Source organism: Trifolium pratense, linkage group LG4, assembly GCF_020283565.1.
Source record: "Trifolium pratense cultivar HEN17-A07 linkage group LG4, ARS_RC_1.1, whole genome shotgun sequence".
NCBI classification, from domain to species: Eukaryota; Viridiplantae; Streptophyta; class Magnoliopsida; order Fabales; family Fabaceae; genus Trifolium; species Trifolium pratense.
This window is the reverse complement of record NC_060062.1, coordinates 51256776-51275127: the sequence shown is the minus strand read 5'-3', so window position 1 is coordinate 51275127 and position 18352 is coordinate 51256776. Positions and strand designations below refer to the sequence as shown.

At 33.2% G+C, this 18352-nt stretch overlaps 1 protein-coding gene across 3 annotated transcripts; it reads right to left on the bottom strand.

Moving 5' to 3' along the window:
- Window positions 1-940: 940 nt before the first annotated feature.
- LOC123881429 (exosome complex exonuclease RRP44 homolog A) lies at window positions 941-16813 on the bottom strand. 3 transcript variants are annotated; one of them, XM_045930120.1, is made up of 24 exons: window positions 15604-16813; window positions 15345-15482; window positions 15072-15229; window positions 14096-14151; window positions 13827-13949; window positions 13542-13672; window positions 13206-13446; window positions 12237-12393; window positions 10412-10652; window positions 8971-9127; window positions 7740-7808; window positions 7016-7141; window positions 6850-6902; window positions 4763-4869; window positions 4223-4277; window positions 4020-4119; window positions 3209-3320; window positions 2598-2718; window positions 2368-2427; window positions 2189-2294; window positions 2012-2107; window positions 1752-1833; window positions 1604-1669; window positions 941-1409 (listed from the first exon to the last, which is right to left on the bottom strand). In XM_045930120.1, the coding sequence occupies exons 1-24, from the start codon at window positions 15655-15657 to the stop codon at window positions 1211-1213; spliced, it is 2808 nt and encodes a 935-aa protein (XP_045786076.1). In that variant the 5' UTR covers window positions 15658-16813; the 3' UTR covers window positions 941-1210. The 3 variants fall into 3 exon arrangements, with proteins under 3 accessions (XP_045786076.1, XP_045786077.1, XP_045786078.1); XM_045930121.1 differs by having other exon boundaries at window positions 12237-12390; window positions 15604-16034; XM_045930122.1 differs by having other exon boundaries at window positions 13212-13446; window positions 15604-16006.
- Between the last annotated feature and the right edge of the window lie 1539 nt (window positions 16814-18352).

Sequence of the window (18352 nt, the reverse complement as noted above, 5' to 3'; positions counted from 1 at the left end):
CTTTGATGATGATAGGAAAGTTTGTTCATTCCTTTTTTTTTTGTATAACAATAAATTTATTTGAAAGAGTGCAAAAAAATATGAATTTATTGGTGAATTAAGATGATGATATAATGAGATACGATCCGGATCCTCAGCTGTGGTTGTCTCTGCAGCTGCTTCTGCTGCACTGTTTTTAACCATTTGATTGATCTTGCGGCATGCAACATAGGACATAAATAACATTGAAAATATAGATAAAAAGTGGCACTTTTGTTTGGTTATTGCTGTGTTTCATCTTCAGTTAACACTTAACAGTTAACACAGCCAACACACCATTTTCTTTACCTTTTGTTTCCTCTTTGATCAGACATCATTTATTCAAAATAATCACCCTTTTCATTTCAATTTTGATAATCATTTATTGAATTTTAGAACCCATTTACTATAACAATGATTTATTTGCACCTAGTTTTATCTTTAATTCTTCTTTTTCCTCCTCATTCTGAAGAACACAAGTTGGGGCAATAACATAATCAACAAACTGAGACAATTTTTTTGCAATAATCATCAAAGAGATCACATCTAAGATCAATATTTAAACATAAAATCTTGATTTTGGCGTCGCAGCCTTCACCTTCCCGGTTGCAAAGTAGCCTTCTCCATCGCAACCTGTATAGCGTAGTGTTTGACTGCTTCGTCGTGAAATTTGAATAAACAAAAATAACAGTTAACATATATTTTCCTAGAGAGAGCGGCTGCCATTGTTCAATACTAGAGTGAGAATGCGATCTAGCTTTAGGGGAAATAGAAGAAACAAAAAGGAAGTCAAAAATCATGTGCATTAAAAAAATGGTAAACGGCTGAATAGATCCAATATCTCAAACCATTGGATTGATCCAATGGTTGTTATGTTTGCAGCAGAAATAGCAGCAGAGGAAATAGCAGCCGAGGATCCAAATTGAATAAGATAAGGTGCAAAAATACACTTTCTTAATTTTGTGTTATCTTTCAAATACAAGATGGATGTCATATTTAAGCCAACGTGTTTCATTTTGATACAGTTGTCATCAATCATTCATGATGTTTGTCCAAGCAACAACACTACTCAACCTATTTTATCAATTCCAATACCAGAAACCTATACCAGAAACCTTTAGGTGCTGAGACCCAGATAGCAATATAGGAGGCACATTTCCCAGCAAGCTTTTTGTTCGATGCTCATATACCTCTAAATGAGAGTAAGCTGAAGCTTTGGCCGATTAGGCTGAGGCTCCACAACCTCCATGTGAATTTGTACTGTCTGTAAAATACTGTATGAAATGCTACCATCCATCTTTTTAATCTTTTGCTCTTGTTCATCTACATACCATTCTCCACTGCCCTTTTCAGCTCTTGTTGTCAAATATACAGGTCCTTCTATGCCGTATCTGTGACGAGAAAAAAGACCACACTTAGTATAACTGAAAAATTCAATGGAAGTTTAAAGATGTCTAATAACCATCTACTCGTAATGTTTAATGAAGCAAAACATTCTCTTATCTTAGTTTTATAATCACCTTTTCATGGGTTATACGACAAAGAAAGTAAAATAAAATAAAAACATGGGGTAAGATATATTTACTTGGGCACAAATACGAAAAATCCATTAGATCTTATCTTTACTATTCTAGCCTCCGTATCTGTTGGCCTGCATGAACAAAGGAAAACAAACTCCTGAATATGCTGCGAAGATAACAATGATAGTAACAAAGGTGGAAAAACTGCCATACCTCTTCCGGAAATAAATGAGAGTATGCAGCTCTACAGAGGCCCGCCCTGCCATCTGAGCATTCCTGTGCCTGTAATTTAAATCTAAACCACACATGGTTAAAAAAGTATTCCAAGTATTTAAATGTCACACCAAAAGAACAAGAATGATGAAGATAAATTTACTACAAGTTTCATGACCAATAAAGTTATCCTTCCATTAAGGCGCAGATAAAAACATAAAATGATCAAGTTCTATTAGATCATGATAGAGATTACATACTGTCTGAAATACTGGTGAGCTGCAGCCTATCTTGAAATACAGGAGGTAACTTGGATATTCCTATAGAAGCAGCAAGTAGTCTGTGTACAATGACATCTGCAAGAAAAAACATTCCATCTCATGTTACTGTGCACAATTGACCAAGTAAACATTGGATCATAATCAAAATATACCTACCTGCATATCTTCTTATAGGTGATGTGAAATGGGTATATAAAGGTGTTGCAAGCCCATAATGATGATATTCTGGAGGGCTAAGATCCCCACTACAGAAATAAACTGCCTATGAAACAAGACAAAAAATCAGTTTTCTCTTGTAAATGTTAAATTTGGCTTCTCGTTTAAATTCAAATTACCTGACTCATGCATCTAGTTGCCAGAATGCGGATCAACTTGTTGAAGTATGGATCTTCACCCTGAAAAGGTAATCCACGTGAGTCATAAAAAGTATATCATCAAAGATTCCGTGGCCAAAGTCATAACATTATTAAAGAAAATAATTATACATGAACAATATATAATATACTGTCAATAGAAAACAAGAATGATGTGAAAACACAACACAAAATATAAATAAAATATATACCACAGCAAGGTCAAGAGAATCAGCCAATGCTTTTGATGATGAGACATCCAAGTTCAGGCCAACCGCAGCAGAAACACGTAGCAAGGGTTCAAGCATCTCTCTAGTTGGAGTTGGATGCCGCCTACACAAGAATAAAAAAACAATTACCAGAATATAAAGTACACAGTCTTGTCACGTGGAATTGTTTTAGTAGTTTCTATCATGTATGTTTTCATGCACCATTAACCAAAAATCGTTTACTGAAGGATGTGTGTCCACTAGCCCATGCAATACAAAATTAATTAACTTGAATGCATATGTTCAGTTTGAATTGTACTCTTTAATTTGCCTAATAAATTCTTGTGCTTGACATGGAATAACCACCCAAAAAAAAGCTAAGTAATAGCGATTAGGGAAAAGGAAATAGTAATGGTTTAGGTATATTGTACTCTTTAAATTACCTAATAAACTCATGTGCTTGACATGGAATAGCAAAAAAAAAAACTAATAGGGAAGAGGAAATAGTATGGTTCGGGTATTATATTGTAAACCCCCCCCCCCCCCCCCCTCTCTTCCATGGAAAAGACTATATAAGGAGGTAAATGTTAAAAGGTGAGATCAGAAAAGAAAACCTTAATAACGAACACAAAGGAAAACTTTTAAGAATTTGTTGCGCAACAGAAACATTAGCAGCAAGCATAAACTCTTCCACCATTTGATTGGCTTCCCTGATCTGGTACATGCCTGCAAATAAAAGCATACAATAGAACCAAATTCTCAAAAACAGAAAAGACCCGTCTTTTTTGCATCTCCTTGTAATTGTAAGGAGGAGCTAACTCCTACAAAATACTCAATTTTACTCAACATACTAAAGCAAAAGTAATAAGTTACTGTTGAAGTTTTAAATATCAGACGTCTTTTTTGCATCTCCTTGTAATTGTAAGGAGGAGCTAACTCCTACAAAATACTCAATTTTACTCAACATACTAAAGCAAAAGTAATAAGTTACTGTTGAAGTTTTAAATATCAGATGGAAAAGAAAAAGGAAAAATATATTTCAATAATGAAAAGATACAAACAATTGTTAGACAGAACACTTGTTGAAATTTTAGGTATTAGACGGAAAAGAGAATTCAATTTCAATAATGAAATGAGACAAATAATTGTTACAACAGAACACAGACCATACCCCTATATATAATTAGGTCCAGCATAAGTCTAATCCAAAAGAAGGAGAGCATATAGTCATGGATAGATCATTAAGGCTAAAGTGATGTCAACAAACTTATACATAATTCACCAATGATAGGTCCATTTGATCCCCTAGAGATCATACTTTAATGGTGCTAGAAAAACATCTTATTCAATAAGAATAACACAATTTTCCATATTGCACGGCATCAAAAATAAATACTAATGAAATAAGAGGTAAGAAGATTATACCAATATCAAGGGGATCATGAGTCTCTGTGTCAATTTGAAATTTGACTTCTGCAGATGCAAGAGTCAAAGCTCCTCTCTCAATACGCCTTAATCTCATTTTCTGATAAATCATAAGCAAATATATAGTTTTCAGACAATTTCATTGTAGAGCATGTATAAATAGTACATCATAAAACTACAAATCTGCATCCATAAATCCATACCTTCGCTAAACTATTCATATTTCTCAAGTCAGTAGTTACTGGATCCATCAATCGACTGTGCAAAGAAAAGCAAGATACAGTAAACAAATTAATCTTTTGAAAATAAATATTGCATGACAAAGTAACAGACTAGAAGATACAATTAGTCATCATCGACAAGATGTTTACCCCCTCAGGACAACAAAATAAATGGTCATTTTATTTTAGCACATAAATTGATCAAAAAAGCATAAATCAACTATCAATTCGAATTATTAGCGTGAACATGAGGCTGGTTGTTCAGCACAGGCTTTTGTTTGATAAAAGTCAGAATACACTCCTTTTGACTAGTCCTTCTGTTTATGTTGCGAAAATCGCTCGATAGGTGCAGAAACTTGGCAACCAATTATAGCAAATATGGCAAAACGCAATTACAGAATAGAAACATATCTTTAGTATTTACTTTTTTCTTAAGTCTTAATTATAGCTAATAATAGTGTTAACTTAAAGATAAGTCAATGCACATCATCACAAAAGATATAAAGAGAAATAAAACCATACCTATCATCCATCCTCGCCTGTGCTTCAACATAAGACAATGCTGCAGCAGATTTTATGACACTTTTTGTGTATCTGGTGGCAACAATGTCTGCTTCAGGTGTCATTTCCTGAACATGCATAAATAGTTTAAGTATAACTGTAGAAAATAGAGTGTACCCAAATACAAATACTGAAGTTGACATCTTTTTGGAAAATTTAAACTCTGCCTCAACTTATCAACATTTTGATCATAATATTGAAAGTACAGAGAAGATATGGTGAACTTCGACGAATAACAAATAATAAATACATGTGTGCCTATAGAAGAGACTCCAACATCCTAGGGATGGTATCTGATAACCAAGGCAGTACCGTTACTACCAATAGGCCCACTAATAATGAACAGGAATCATCTTGACATAACACGTACAAGCCGTATAGTCTCTTGCAACCATAAAAATTTGGATGATGAACATTAACATAATCATCTTCAATAACGTACAAAATCAAAATGGTGGCTTTAAACGAGTTTAGGTTTCCTCCATTTATTATTCCTCCATTTGTTCTCCATTTAGAGAGAGATAGACGCAAATGAAGATTAGTGGGACCCATTAATTGGTGGACCCCACAAATCTTCACTTGTGTCTATCTCTCTCTAAATGGAGAATAAATGGAGGGATAATAAATGGAGGAAACCCAAACGCGTTTTAAACTTAGGTTGCCAATCCCGAATAGCTTCTGGCCCCAAAAATGTGATAACACAACAGTGCATCGCAGGATGGCCACTATGTTATGGGACTAGCTTATCTGGACCATATGCCCAACTTGGCCAAAAACTTAATTGCACTATGTTATGGGACTAGTTTTTAGCTCAGAGGAGCATATTTTGTTGGAAGTTAGAAGCTATTGTACTCCTTAAGTTGGTGTTCTTACTGGTTATAAGTGCATGATATAAACAGAGATTTGTGTAAAAGGTATCAGGAAAATGATTTACGATGGGTAGTTATTTCTACTCATTATGCTAGGGCTGTTATCTTTCTGTTATTGCTAAAACTTTTCATTTGAAAGCTTATTGTGATTCTGTGATAAATATTTTGAAAGTTTTAACTAAATAATTCCTATCAAGGGACGGACCTAGGTACTAAGGAAAAGGGGCAGCCGCCACCCCATCTACCATATAGTGTTAATATACTACCACTATGTATGCATAGTCTGCCACCCCTGCCATCAAAAACAAAACTATAGTTAGCCACCCTGCTCCATTCGGTCCACTCATTCTTTTATTAGGATATACTCCTATAGAATACTTATAATATAATATTTGTTTATTATTTTATTTTAACCCACTTTGCATATGAAAGAAAAAATTTAATCCATTAATGGTGAACTAAATAACTATCTTGTTCATCAAATCTTCCTATTCTCAAGTAGTCTAGTTTCTTTTAGAAAAACACAAACCATTTATGATTGAACTGAATATTTTTTGTTGTATTTTCTTTTATCCCTATTTTTTAGATTGAACAACTAATATACTATTATATTTTGTCCAATTTCATAACCCCTTACTACTAATATACTATTTGCAATGTTTGTAATTTTTTTCTAAGCTTGATTAATGATTTAATCTTTTATAATATATGAAGCACAAATACTCTTTGAATTAGAAGCGTTCCGGTGTCAGACACCGACACTTATGATTACATTTAATTATTCTATTTTTCAAATTACTATCAGTGTCGGCGTATCAGGGTTTGTGTCTGGTCCTACCGTGTTTTTTGGACACAATCACTACTGAAGAAATTATCAATGTGTTATATCAAAAAAATAAAAACGTCGAAGATAATTATTATTTCGATGGCTACATTTTGATATGTATATGTTTTTTTAGGATATATGTTTTTTATTTGCCATTAAACTAAATTTTATGCAATTATTAAATAGTAAAGTTAGTTATTGTTGATGTTATTTATAAGTGTTATATTTCTGCCACCCCCAATAAATATTTCTGGTTCCGTCCCTGTTCCTATCCAATAGTAATGCACATGCATCTACCAAATATTAAAATTTCAAAATGTTTGATATTGTCCACAATATGACATCACACATACCCATATGACAGAGAATGCTAGCCTTTCCACGTCAGACCGAAGAGAGCATACATCTGCCAGATAAAGTTTTATCAATAATGGAATATAATTGCTATAACCACACACATTATCTTTCTTTGTTTTAAGCATAAAACACCCAATTAGTCAAAAGGTTAAATAATATTACCTTCCGTTAAAGGCTTTGGAAGCATGTCTATTCTTCGTTCAACAAGGTAGACAGATGTACCCCTTTGAGAAGCCTCGTCGTCAAGTGGAGTGCCAGGAAACACAAAATTTGTCACATCGGCAATATCTGATTGAAAATGATTAAAGAAGAACTGCATAGAGAGATGAAATAGCATAGAATGGGAAGATAAAGGAGACCAACACAACAGGGCAGAAAAACCAATGAAGTATGACTGTTGAAAAGGATAAAGTAACCCCATAAAGGATGGATATTCGTGTATCATTCAAACATGCAAGCTCTAAAGCACATGATCTGATAATTTCTTACTTCGGTCCAGACAAGTAAATTTAATTTAGAAAAGAAACCCTAATAAAAAACATCCAAATATAACATATGATCCAGAAAAGCAGCATCGTTCTTCATACACCAATTCCATTAAAAAAAAAAAATCTTCGTACACCAATAAACAATTCAAGCATCCATGAGAAATCATTTAGATTGATCATATTTTGGAAGGATACTAAAAACAACATACCAAGCATCAAAATTCATGCCAAGTTAAAATAATCTTCACATGCATGCAAGTGATGAAATGAAACTATAACATCCATCCAATAGTAGTAGTAATCCATAAATGCTACTGTGTACACACACACACATATACATATATAGCTTATTGATACATGTATTATCAGTAAAATAGATGTCTTTAGACTAAGGATACGAACTCCAACTTCAAAGTTTCCATTTGGTAGAGCATAGCAGTGGAGTGCATCGTCAATATCCTTGCAGCCTGCATCCAGAAGCGATAAAAAATATGATAACATCCCCATACCATGTTCCCTTCTAAATCAAGTTTTGGGTGCATGTCTCTAAATTGTTTTCGGTTTATTTCACAAAGGGACAGAGTTTGAATCCCCTCTAGAGAATTATGGCCTAGTGCCTCCCCTTCCCCTTAAATAACATTTCCCTTATTTAAAAAACAATACGAAAATAACTCTCCGGTATAGCTTATGAAACAATTTAACAACATTACCTCTTCAATTATAGAAAACGCTTTTAAACAAGTACTTGTATGATGAGTGTTTATTGACTCAGCAATTAATCAAGTTATTTATCCAAATGCACCAAAATCTATCACTTCAAAAGATTCTTTATCAAATTAAGTGAAACTAATCATCGTAGAAATTACCAAGGTAAAAAGTATATGATGATACGAATGGAATAAAGGGGAAAAAATTATACAGTGCTGAAAATGCATTATTTCACTGTGTCCTTCAAGAATCAGTACACATATAAGCACTTTTGTTATGATTATGAAAGATAAACTGAGCCATCCAAAATTAAAACAATTCCAAGCTTTAAAAAGGCATCAGTTATGAAAGATAAACTGGGCCATCCAAAATTAAAACAATTCCTTTCTCCTGCTCAAAGTTTTCCACATGTCTCGCACCTTTAAAATAGCTATCGTTATTCATTGTTCTCACTTATGTCATTTAAATCTCCTAGACATCCTTCTCTAAACTTCTTATAAAAGCTTTTCGCTTATCATAACTACAGATGTTATATTCCACTTGCTGGGCCAACTTTTCATAATAGATTTTAATTACAAACATTATTATTCAGATTTAAAAATAAAAAACTTTCATTTCTAATTTCTTGTTTTGGTAGACAAAAGTTTAGGGGAGGGGTCAGGTTGCCCCAAGGTATGCCACAAGCCTCGATTTTACTTTAAGGTTGTCTCATCTTAAGGCATGCTGAAATTGTTAATATCCAATCCATGAGCTTTCCAAGAACAATTTTCCGACAATGGAAAATAGTAAAGATTAAACTTATTAATCTTTGAAACATGAAATATTTAATTTTAAATATTACAATTGCATTTGCATACTGTGCAATACTATGTCACAATTTGCAGAAGAATAGAAATGAAAAATTAAGAAAATGAGTCAAACCTGGAGGGTCCACACTGAATACACGCAAATGACGCAAATCCTGCCTAAATGGAATAGACAAATCTTCAGAAGAGACTGACCATGGCAATGGTGGCAAGCATGCTAGCACTTGTGCAGAGAATGGCCTTGAATTTATATCATTTTCTATCAAAACCACCTATATTAATAACGAAAAGATATGTTAGAGCATTAATACTGTTTAGTTGATTGAAAAACATAACAAATAGTTGTGGAGACATGCACAAAACACAAAAATATGAAAATTCATTAACGCGTATCTTAAGAAAAATGGATATATATATATATATATATATATATATATATATATATATATATATATATATATATATATATATATATATATATATATATGTGTGTGTGTGTGTGTGTGTGTGTGTGTGTGTGTGTGTGTGTGCACCTTTTCACTTTAGACCAAAACACCATTTTTTACTATTTTAATATAGTTTCAAGCCAAGGGTAGTTTAGTAAAACTGATTTGATGTTTTAACATGAAGGTCTAAGTTAGCAAGGTGCACCTTTTCAAAGTTGAGTAACATGTTTTCTTAAGTTGTCATTTTTTGATTTCCTAAGTTGTTTATTTAGATTGCATATATTTATAATTAAGTGCGTGTAAATTAGCAAATGAGTGCACCAACATTTAATAAAATTTACCTAACGAACCCTCAATTTTCTAGTGTAAAATAACTAAATGTCAAGGTTTTTTTGTCCAAAGTGAAAAGGTGCACCTTGCTAACTTAGACCTTCATGTTTTTAGGTGGGTCTAAGTTAGCAAACCCCTATATATATATATATATATATATATATATATATATATCAGAATATAAAATTGGCAAGATCGACAAATATGACACGCAAGAATATTAAGAATTTGGGTACAGAAAGATAAATAGACAAAACAACATCCAAAACACATAAAAAAAATACCATCATAAAACATCATAAATAAAGTGGCCAGGAGTTTTTATATTCATACATGTAATCACACAAAAAAAATCAAAACGAAATAATATTATAGGATGAGTGCAGGATAGTAGTATCTAATGTTGTCCTGTGGTCTGCAACAGACTCAGACAAATACCGTCCTACAGAAGTATGGAAAATATTTAAACGTATATGTGCTTCCTTGTCTGTATGGAAGGGGATTTTCAATTCCCAGCTTCCTTGCATGCTGTGGGAAAGTGAAGTGACCAGCAAGACCATAAGCATGTAGCCAGGTAAAGGTTTGTAATGGTTTACCCAAAGTTACGGGTGATTACATTAGTTTTCATAGCTTACATTTAATATTGCACTCTTATAAAGCCAGAAGACATGGAGGTTAAGAAGGAAAAATAAATCACTTAGATAGTATTACATGTATCGGAGAGTATTACAGTATTCAAACATAAAAGTGCCAGAAAATTATTATCTTCGAATTCCATACCTCACTTTCAGTATCTCTATCACCTATATCTCCTATAGTCCGCACATAATGGCCAGATGGATATCGAGATTGACGATCCCAAGAATCAACTGATACAATAATCCTTTTGTCCAAAAGGTTCTCAAGCTGCCGGGTTTGGATACGAATCTTGGGAAATCTGCGATCTTTGGAGACAAACAAGGCATAGGCAACACCACGATTCCCTCCAGGAATAGGCATTGGCTCCAAAGATCCACAATACCTGAAAAGACAAATATTACATCATGTCAAGAATATATAGGTTGACAATAAAAACAATTGAAGTATCGCGGCTGTTACAAATTTATTACAGAAAACAAGAAGATATATACATCTAACAATGTCTTTTAGATATCCAATTATTTAGACTATCAAATATAAATGCCATACATTAACCATCATCAAACAGTTTGACCATTGGTAGAGTTAGTCATTGACATTGCTAATAGCCTCTCATGACCAAGTATTCAAGTGTTCAATATGATTGTTGCCCTCAGTGTGTGCTCTAAAAGGGCCATGATATCCATACTATGCAAGTAAAGAACATTGTGAAGGAAGGTTCCCCTCACCACTGTACTTAACAAGTTGAGGATTGAGAGATGATAATAATATCAACCCAGAAATGAATTGTTGGTTCAATATTAAGTTGTCAAAGATTTTTGGCTATTCAAAATGAAGAAAACAAATTTTATCATCCAATAAATAGTTCTTAAATGCCAAAAAATAAACACTGAAAGAATGGAAGATCAGTTTCCGTTCCCCTGTTTCAGTGTTTATATTTGTATATGCATCCTAATGGAAAATAATAAAATCTAATAAATTTAAAAAATGCTCACAAAAGAAAATATCATTGTGGGTGCTATTACTTCCGGAAATCACCATCCACCACTGTCACCACCACAGCCCAACACCCTATGCCACCACATTGCACCCCCCATCAGTTTTCCCAACAAACACTCTCCACCGCCACCATCCGATTAATCATCACCCGGCAGGCCAGCATCCTTCACCACCTCTAATACGATTGTCAATATATATTGTGGCCCGTGAGACAATCTAGCCCAGAAAAATTGAGCCACCATTTTCCAATGTTATTTTGAATTTTGCCCATAATCCAAACTTGTTTGAATTGGGATCTCTCATTTTTACCTTTTTGAATTTCTTTATCATTTTTATATATAAAAAAAATTGATTTTTGGCCCGCTTAACCTGCCAATCCATGGTAGGCCGAGCCTGGTTATTGTTTTTTAGGCTAAGTTAAAAAAGTGATTCATGTTGAGTTGGTTTACATAACCCACCCACTTTGCTTCCTCTAGCCTCCACCACTAGAACCCCCCACAACTACTTACACCTTATATCGCCAACATTGCCCGACACCCTCCACCATCACTACCCTGTATCATTCACCACCACCACTATCACAGTTAAGGAAGGCATGAATGGAGATGTTGCATGCTTTTTAAAACTAAAACTACTATTAATCAAAAACCTATTCTGCATTTCAAAAACAGAGCTAAAAGTGTTCTAAAATGACTTAAATATCAGTTTAGCTCCATTTTAGCTGAAAGCGTTGGTTCAAAAATTATATTTGAAATTTCAACCAAACACTGAAAAGCACAATAGCCCTGAGAATGCCTTAATTTTAACATATATTGATACAAAACAATCACAACAGAGGAAGACGCTTGATTACTGAATATAGACACTAGTTTCTACTGATTAAAAAAAAGCGATATCAGTTTCCAAATCAATTGAATGCAATTTGCAGTCACACAGAAATGTTCCAAGTAAATAAAAAGATACTTACGAGTGCCAGTTTCTCTTAATAATACCAACAATACGACCAGAAGGGCGACTAGATCCGGCGTTTATTTCTCTAGAAGAACCTTGCTGAGGAATAGTTCTGGGTGCAACATCAGCACTATTTGGGGCTAGATGAACTTCTTCATCCTCATCCTCATCTTCTGCAAGCAAACAATATTACCTGATTGGAAATTTAAATCGAAAAACATTTTCACACTTCAAAGGACATGCTCAAACAGATTGAGCCATTTCAACCTCAAGAAGAAGCATGCTCATATTAAATGCGATGTAAAGAGAATGAAACAAAGCAGGGTGTTTCCTTGCTTATCCAGCTCAAGTTAAGGAAAACATGAATACTTAGTTATTGAGGTTTATGCGTCTTTGAATGATTTAGATATCTGAATACGAACTACGAAGATTTACGAAAAACACTTTCATAATAATGTCATTGTATTTTCTTGGGCCAGACATCTCGTCCTCTCTTTTCTTTGTATTACCTCTTTCCCAAGATAGAGCCTCTTCTTTGTCCAAAATAACAACACAGGTAAATATACAGCTATAAGAGCAAATGTACTGCCCACATGGTTAAAAATTCATGAATTGAATCAAGAAACCGGAGGCCTTAAAATTTCAAACAAAATTTTCCCTATTAGTATTAGCATTGGTTAAGGAATCAATACATTGAAAGTTTTAATTGGTAATTACAGCATTCAATGCATTAACTGTTGCAAAAGTTACAATTACCAATATAACTTTCTAATTTGGGCACTTGTTAAGTATTTTCCATTTAATAATAAAATCCATAGTCAAGATTTATGAATAAAAGTGGAAGCCCTACATTTTGATAACATGTGCTTGTGTGGCTTTGCTTTCCAGGTGAAATTGGCTAATTAGCTTTGAGATGACTTTGAAATAATAATTTTAACAAGTTGCAAATCTGCCTTTTGACAGACAGATAGCTTAGGTAGCATACCTTCACCTGCTATAGATAGAGACTTCTCCCCTTGCCATTGGTCCTGAGGCAGAAGTTCAACTGCCACAATATCACCATCAAAAGCTCGGTTCATATTAGAGCGCCCATAAATGGTTATTTCATCACCAATACTCTCACTCCCAACATATGCTTCGAATGGATTGTAACGGTTTACACGTAATTTCCCTTGATGATATATTCCACGATGCAAACCAGATGTAATTTCTGACATTGGCTTATGCTGAAAATTAATAGAATGTAAATATTCCATCATGCCAGGTTTAACCAAACCTTCAGACACAAATTACTAGTTAGAACTTAGAATAGAAATAATACCTCTGAATAAATCACTTTCCTCTTGGATGGTCTGTGATCTTCTACCTCTTCCATATCCACATCTTCAGATGAAGGCCGCACCAGCAGGTCAAGTAAATCAGGTCGGTCCAAAGACTTGACATATGACTCAACTAAAACAAAAGACAAATTGATTAAAAAGCTTTGAGGTGAATCCTTTTAATAAAAAATGTTAGTTAGTTTCGAATTATTCAGACACCTGAAGTACATTGGTTCCCTATCTATTGAACATACAATTCAATTACCAACAAAATATAACCCAATCACCTGTTTCTGCGCAAATGCCCTCTTCACTAGCCTTCCTTTTGTTCTCTTTATCATTAGTTACGAGCAAAACCTTTACTGCACCACCTAGATGCTTCTGGTACCACTGTGCAGCCACTCGAATAGCTGCATTACCACTCTTTAAAATTACAACTTACAAATGGATTATATCGGAAATTCGAAAAAAAAACTATCCAAGCGAACCAGAGAGCTTGTAATTAGTAATTAGTAATAAATAAATAAGAAATTCAAAGCTAATAAGAAAAGCAAACCTCTATCGTTCCTGTCATTTTTAGTTTCCCCACTCATTTCCTTAACATATGTATCCCTGCCAATAGAGACACCAAATATCAAAACAGATACAATAACGCATGTACTATCATCCATAAGCAAAATATATTAGCAGCGTAGCGATGAAACATTTACATGAGTAAAAAACAATTATCATTGCCTTCACCACCAACTACCCGTACTCCCAGACCGGTAACACCAGTCAACAAGGCAGATTCTATAGCTACTAATTCTAGCACACTGAAAACCCCGCAGTAAGAGTGGATAGCCTTACACCGGTTAATTGAAGACTTTACCATTCTCGATGCAGTGGGGACCATCACTCACACCAACGGATACTGTCACAGCTAATTGAAGGGCTAGTCCAGCAACAGCAGTTGTCTTTCTGTTTGCAATTGAATCACTAAAGTTGGATTATCAACGCAACAAAAAGAACAAAGCCCTGAAGCTACCCTCTTTCCTAGATCTCTTCTGAAGTGATGTATTTCACTTGGACAGCAATAATTAATAGAATTTAGCCATGTTGAGATCCCACATCATCTAGAGATATGGAAAAGTAGTCCGTATAAAGCTGGACCATCCTCGCCTATTGAGCTAGCTTGTGGAGTTTTGTTACGCCCAAATATTAGTTTTAAGATGGTACCAAAGTCTACCATTATTGGGTCGTCCGTTATTAATGGGCCACAAGCATTTGCCCAGGCTCCAGATGTACAGTCCTAAGAGAGTTTGATACTATAGCAGAATACTCATATACTCATATGTCTAAGGTTGATTCACTGTCATTTACCCTCTAATTTGCATTGTGCAGAGTTATTTTCTTACAACAAAGAGACTGAGCAGCCTTTTCACATTTTTAGTTTTTTTATTCTCTTAGTATTCTAATTCTAATATAGAATTTCGTCATAACAACATCGTAGTAAATCACAACGTAAAAAAGAATTTTAAAACAAAAATTACCTGTGGTGCTCATTGGAAAAAACAAAGAATTTCCTCATTGAATTGTTACAGATAGCCCTTAACCGGTTATAAACAGACATATTCTTGTTCTTAACCTCGTCCAACACAATGGACAATACAACAACATCATCAATGGCCGGATTCTCAAGCAAATCAATCTGTCAAAACAGCACATAGTCCCATTCACACACAAAAACTCTTCAGAAGTATCGCAAAACAATAAACGATTGAGGCAAAACATTACAGAAGCAAGGCGAAAAACAATAAACAAACCTGATTAAGAACAACATTGGTGTCAAGAACAAGAATTGTGGAAGGAGAAGCACTAAGTCTAGCATTAGAAGTATCACAAACAGTGCAAGACGGAGCACCACAATATATATCATCTCGCAGGTAGTGTTCCCTCACTTGCTGCTCCAAAACATTAAAAAAAAATTAAAATTTTTTTTTCAAAAAACACAGTTTCTAGAAAAGATAAAAGAAAGTTGAAAATAAAAGGGGTTAGGGTTTAAGAGGAAGAAGAAGAAAGCACCTTCATGACTTTGCCACCTTTGGTTTTCTTAACGAAGGACTTGTTGTGAAGCATTGTGGCGTTTCAATTTGAGTACAAATTGAGGAATTTGGGTGAATTGAAACGAGTTATCTTGGTTGAAATTGAGATTGTGTGTATAAGCTTTTTGTATTATGCAGTGTTTGTTTGTGATGATTTCACACAAACGTTGAAAGTGGAAGGAGAGAAAGTTAATGTGAAGAAGTTGAAGGAGGAGCAGCGCTCGCTTGTTCGTGTTCACCGTCTGCGGCGGTGGAATGCGAGAATGGTGACGGCGCGAGCAGCTGGATAGTTGAACGATGGTGACAGAGAGTTCAGAACGGTGGGGAGAAAACGGGAACTTATTATTAGGTTTTGCTTAATTTTTTTTTTTGTTAAATGGTCCAAAAACATTTTCATTTCACAATCGTCTTAAAGAAAAAAATATTTGGATCGGTCCCTTAAAACATTTCCGTTAGTCAAAAAGGTCCTTTCGGTTAAACTTTAACCTCAAATGTATAAGGTGGACTAATACTGTAAATGGTCCACCATAGTCCTCATTAAATTTTTTAATTATAACCATTTGATCTTTTTCTTAAAATCTAAACATTTGGATCTTGCAAATCTATGATATCTAATAATGAACCACCAACACTAGATTTATTTTACTTTTCTTCATCTTCTTCCCCTTCTCCTTCTTCATCTTCATCACCATATTCATAAAAACATAGAATTTTTTCTTCAAGTTCATGAAAATTACCATCTTAAAAATCTAGGAAAAACCAATAAAACCGGAACTCAGAAATTTTCTTTCCTTAATAATTATTCAAAAAACTTAAAAATTAAAACCTAAAAAATTAAAACCCACGGCTCTGCAGATTTGGATCTGACCCATGGTTCAAAAACAATGGCTTGTGAATAGCTTGATTTGAATTAGCAACAAAAATCATGGAAACAAATAGCATGGTTTGTGAATAGCTTCAAAAATCATGGAAACACCGGGAACAAATAGCAACAAACCCATAAATTGTTCATGTGATGTTGAATAGTAATGGGTTTAAAATTTCTCATTATTAGAATTTATTGGTTTTGATTTTATGGGTATTGTTTGAGAAACGAAAATTTCTATGTTTCAGATTTTTTTTATTTTTTATTTTCTGAGATTTTGTATGAAGATAATGATGAAGTGAAGAACAAATGAAGGGGAAAAGATGAAGAAAGGAAAACAAAATTAGATATTGGTGGTACACCATTAGTAACAATGGACTTGTATAAAATAAACAGTTTTTTTTTTTTAAATTGACGGAAATGACCATTTTGACTAACAGAGATGTCTTTAAGGGATCTAGATGAAACTTTTTTTCTTTAAGGGCCCAATATGAAACCAAAAATATCTTTAAGGGACTAAAATACTAATTAAGCCATTTTTTTTACATAACAATCTACCTATATGCTATAATAATATAAAAATATGAGTTTAATTGATATACACTAACCGTGTAAAATAGTTTTACACAATCATCCAATAAAATAACCATCATTTTGTCATGTCATGTCAATAAAGTGGGGTGAAGTGGGATGATGTGGCGAAAAACATGGTTGGTATTTGTTGACAGTGAAAAATTATTTTACACTGTCGGTGAATATCAATTAAATACTAAAGATATATATATAAAAATATAATAAAGATATATATATGGCATGTTTGGTAAAATTAAGCTATAAGTTAGCTGATGGCTGAAAAGCTAGTTGATTTAAATTTGAGTGTTTGGTAAAATTATTTTTTCAAGTCACTGATAAATATAAAATGACATAAAAGTACATGTATGTGTAATTTTATTTTTAAAAATTATATTTAAAAACATTTTTAACTATAATTTATTTTAAATATTTAATTTATTTAAAATTAAAGTTTGAAAATTATAAATGTGATATATGAATTTAATTGAGATTTGTTTAACTAAAATTGTTTAACTTTATTATCAAATTTTTATATTTTATTTTTTAATGGAAAATTATAGCATTTTATTTAAAATGGTAAATATGTAAAATGAAAAACAATAAATATTGATATGCATTCAACAAAAGGATTTGGTTGAAAATAAAATTCAACAAAAGCAAGTGCAGTTACTATTCCTAAAATAATTATTGTCACAATTTGACTGTGCGCATTATTCATACAAGCTACTTTGACCATATTTGTTTAGGTACTATCAAGATAAATATTAGCATATGAATCTTGTTAGATTTGTCTCGATGAGTACTATCAAAATATCAAATTTTCATAATTTTTAATAATACACAACTAAAGATATTAATGATCAAAATTGTACATCGGCAAGTGTGCAGTAGTAAAATGTGACAATTATTTTGGGACAGGAGGAGTAATAAAGATATATAAAGCTATATAAAATAAAATTAAAAAAAAAAGATATATAAAGAGGATGCAAACACCAAAGGTGTGAACTTTTCATTATACCAAGAATACATTTAACTTTTTTTAGAAGCAAAAATCTTTTATTAACAAACTCACAGTTTGCATAATAGACCTAGATTGGTGTGAAACGCGCCTGTCTGGCCGCTAGTAATAATAATAAAATTAAAAATAATACTCCAAATAAAGAGAAGTTTGTTTTTTTTTACGGTAATAAAGAGAAGAGGAGAATCTTATGTGGCATCATGTAGTTTTTCGACCAAATAAAAATAAGGAAAATGTTATTTAATAAAAAAAATATTTGCAAGAAAGATAAGA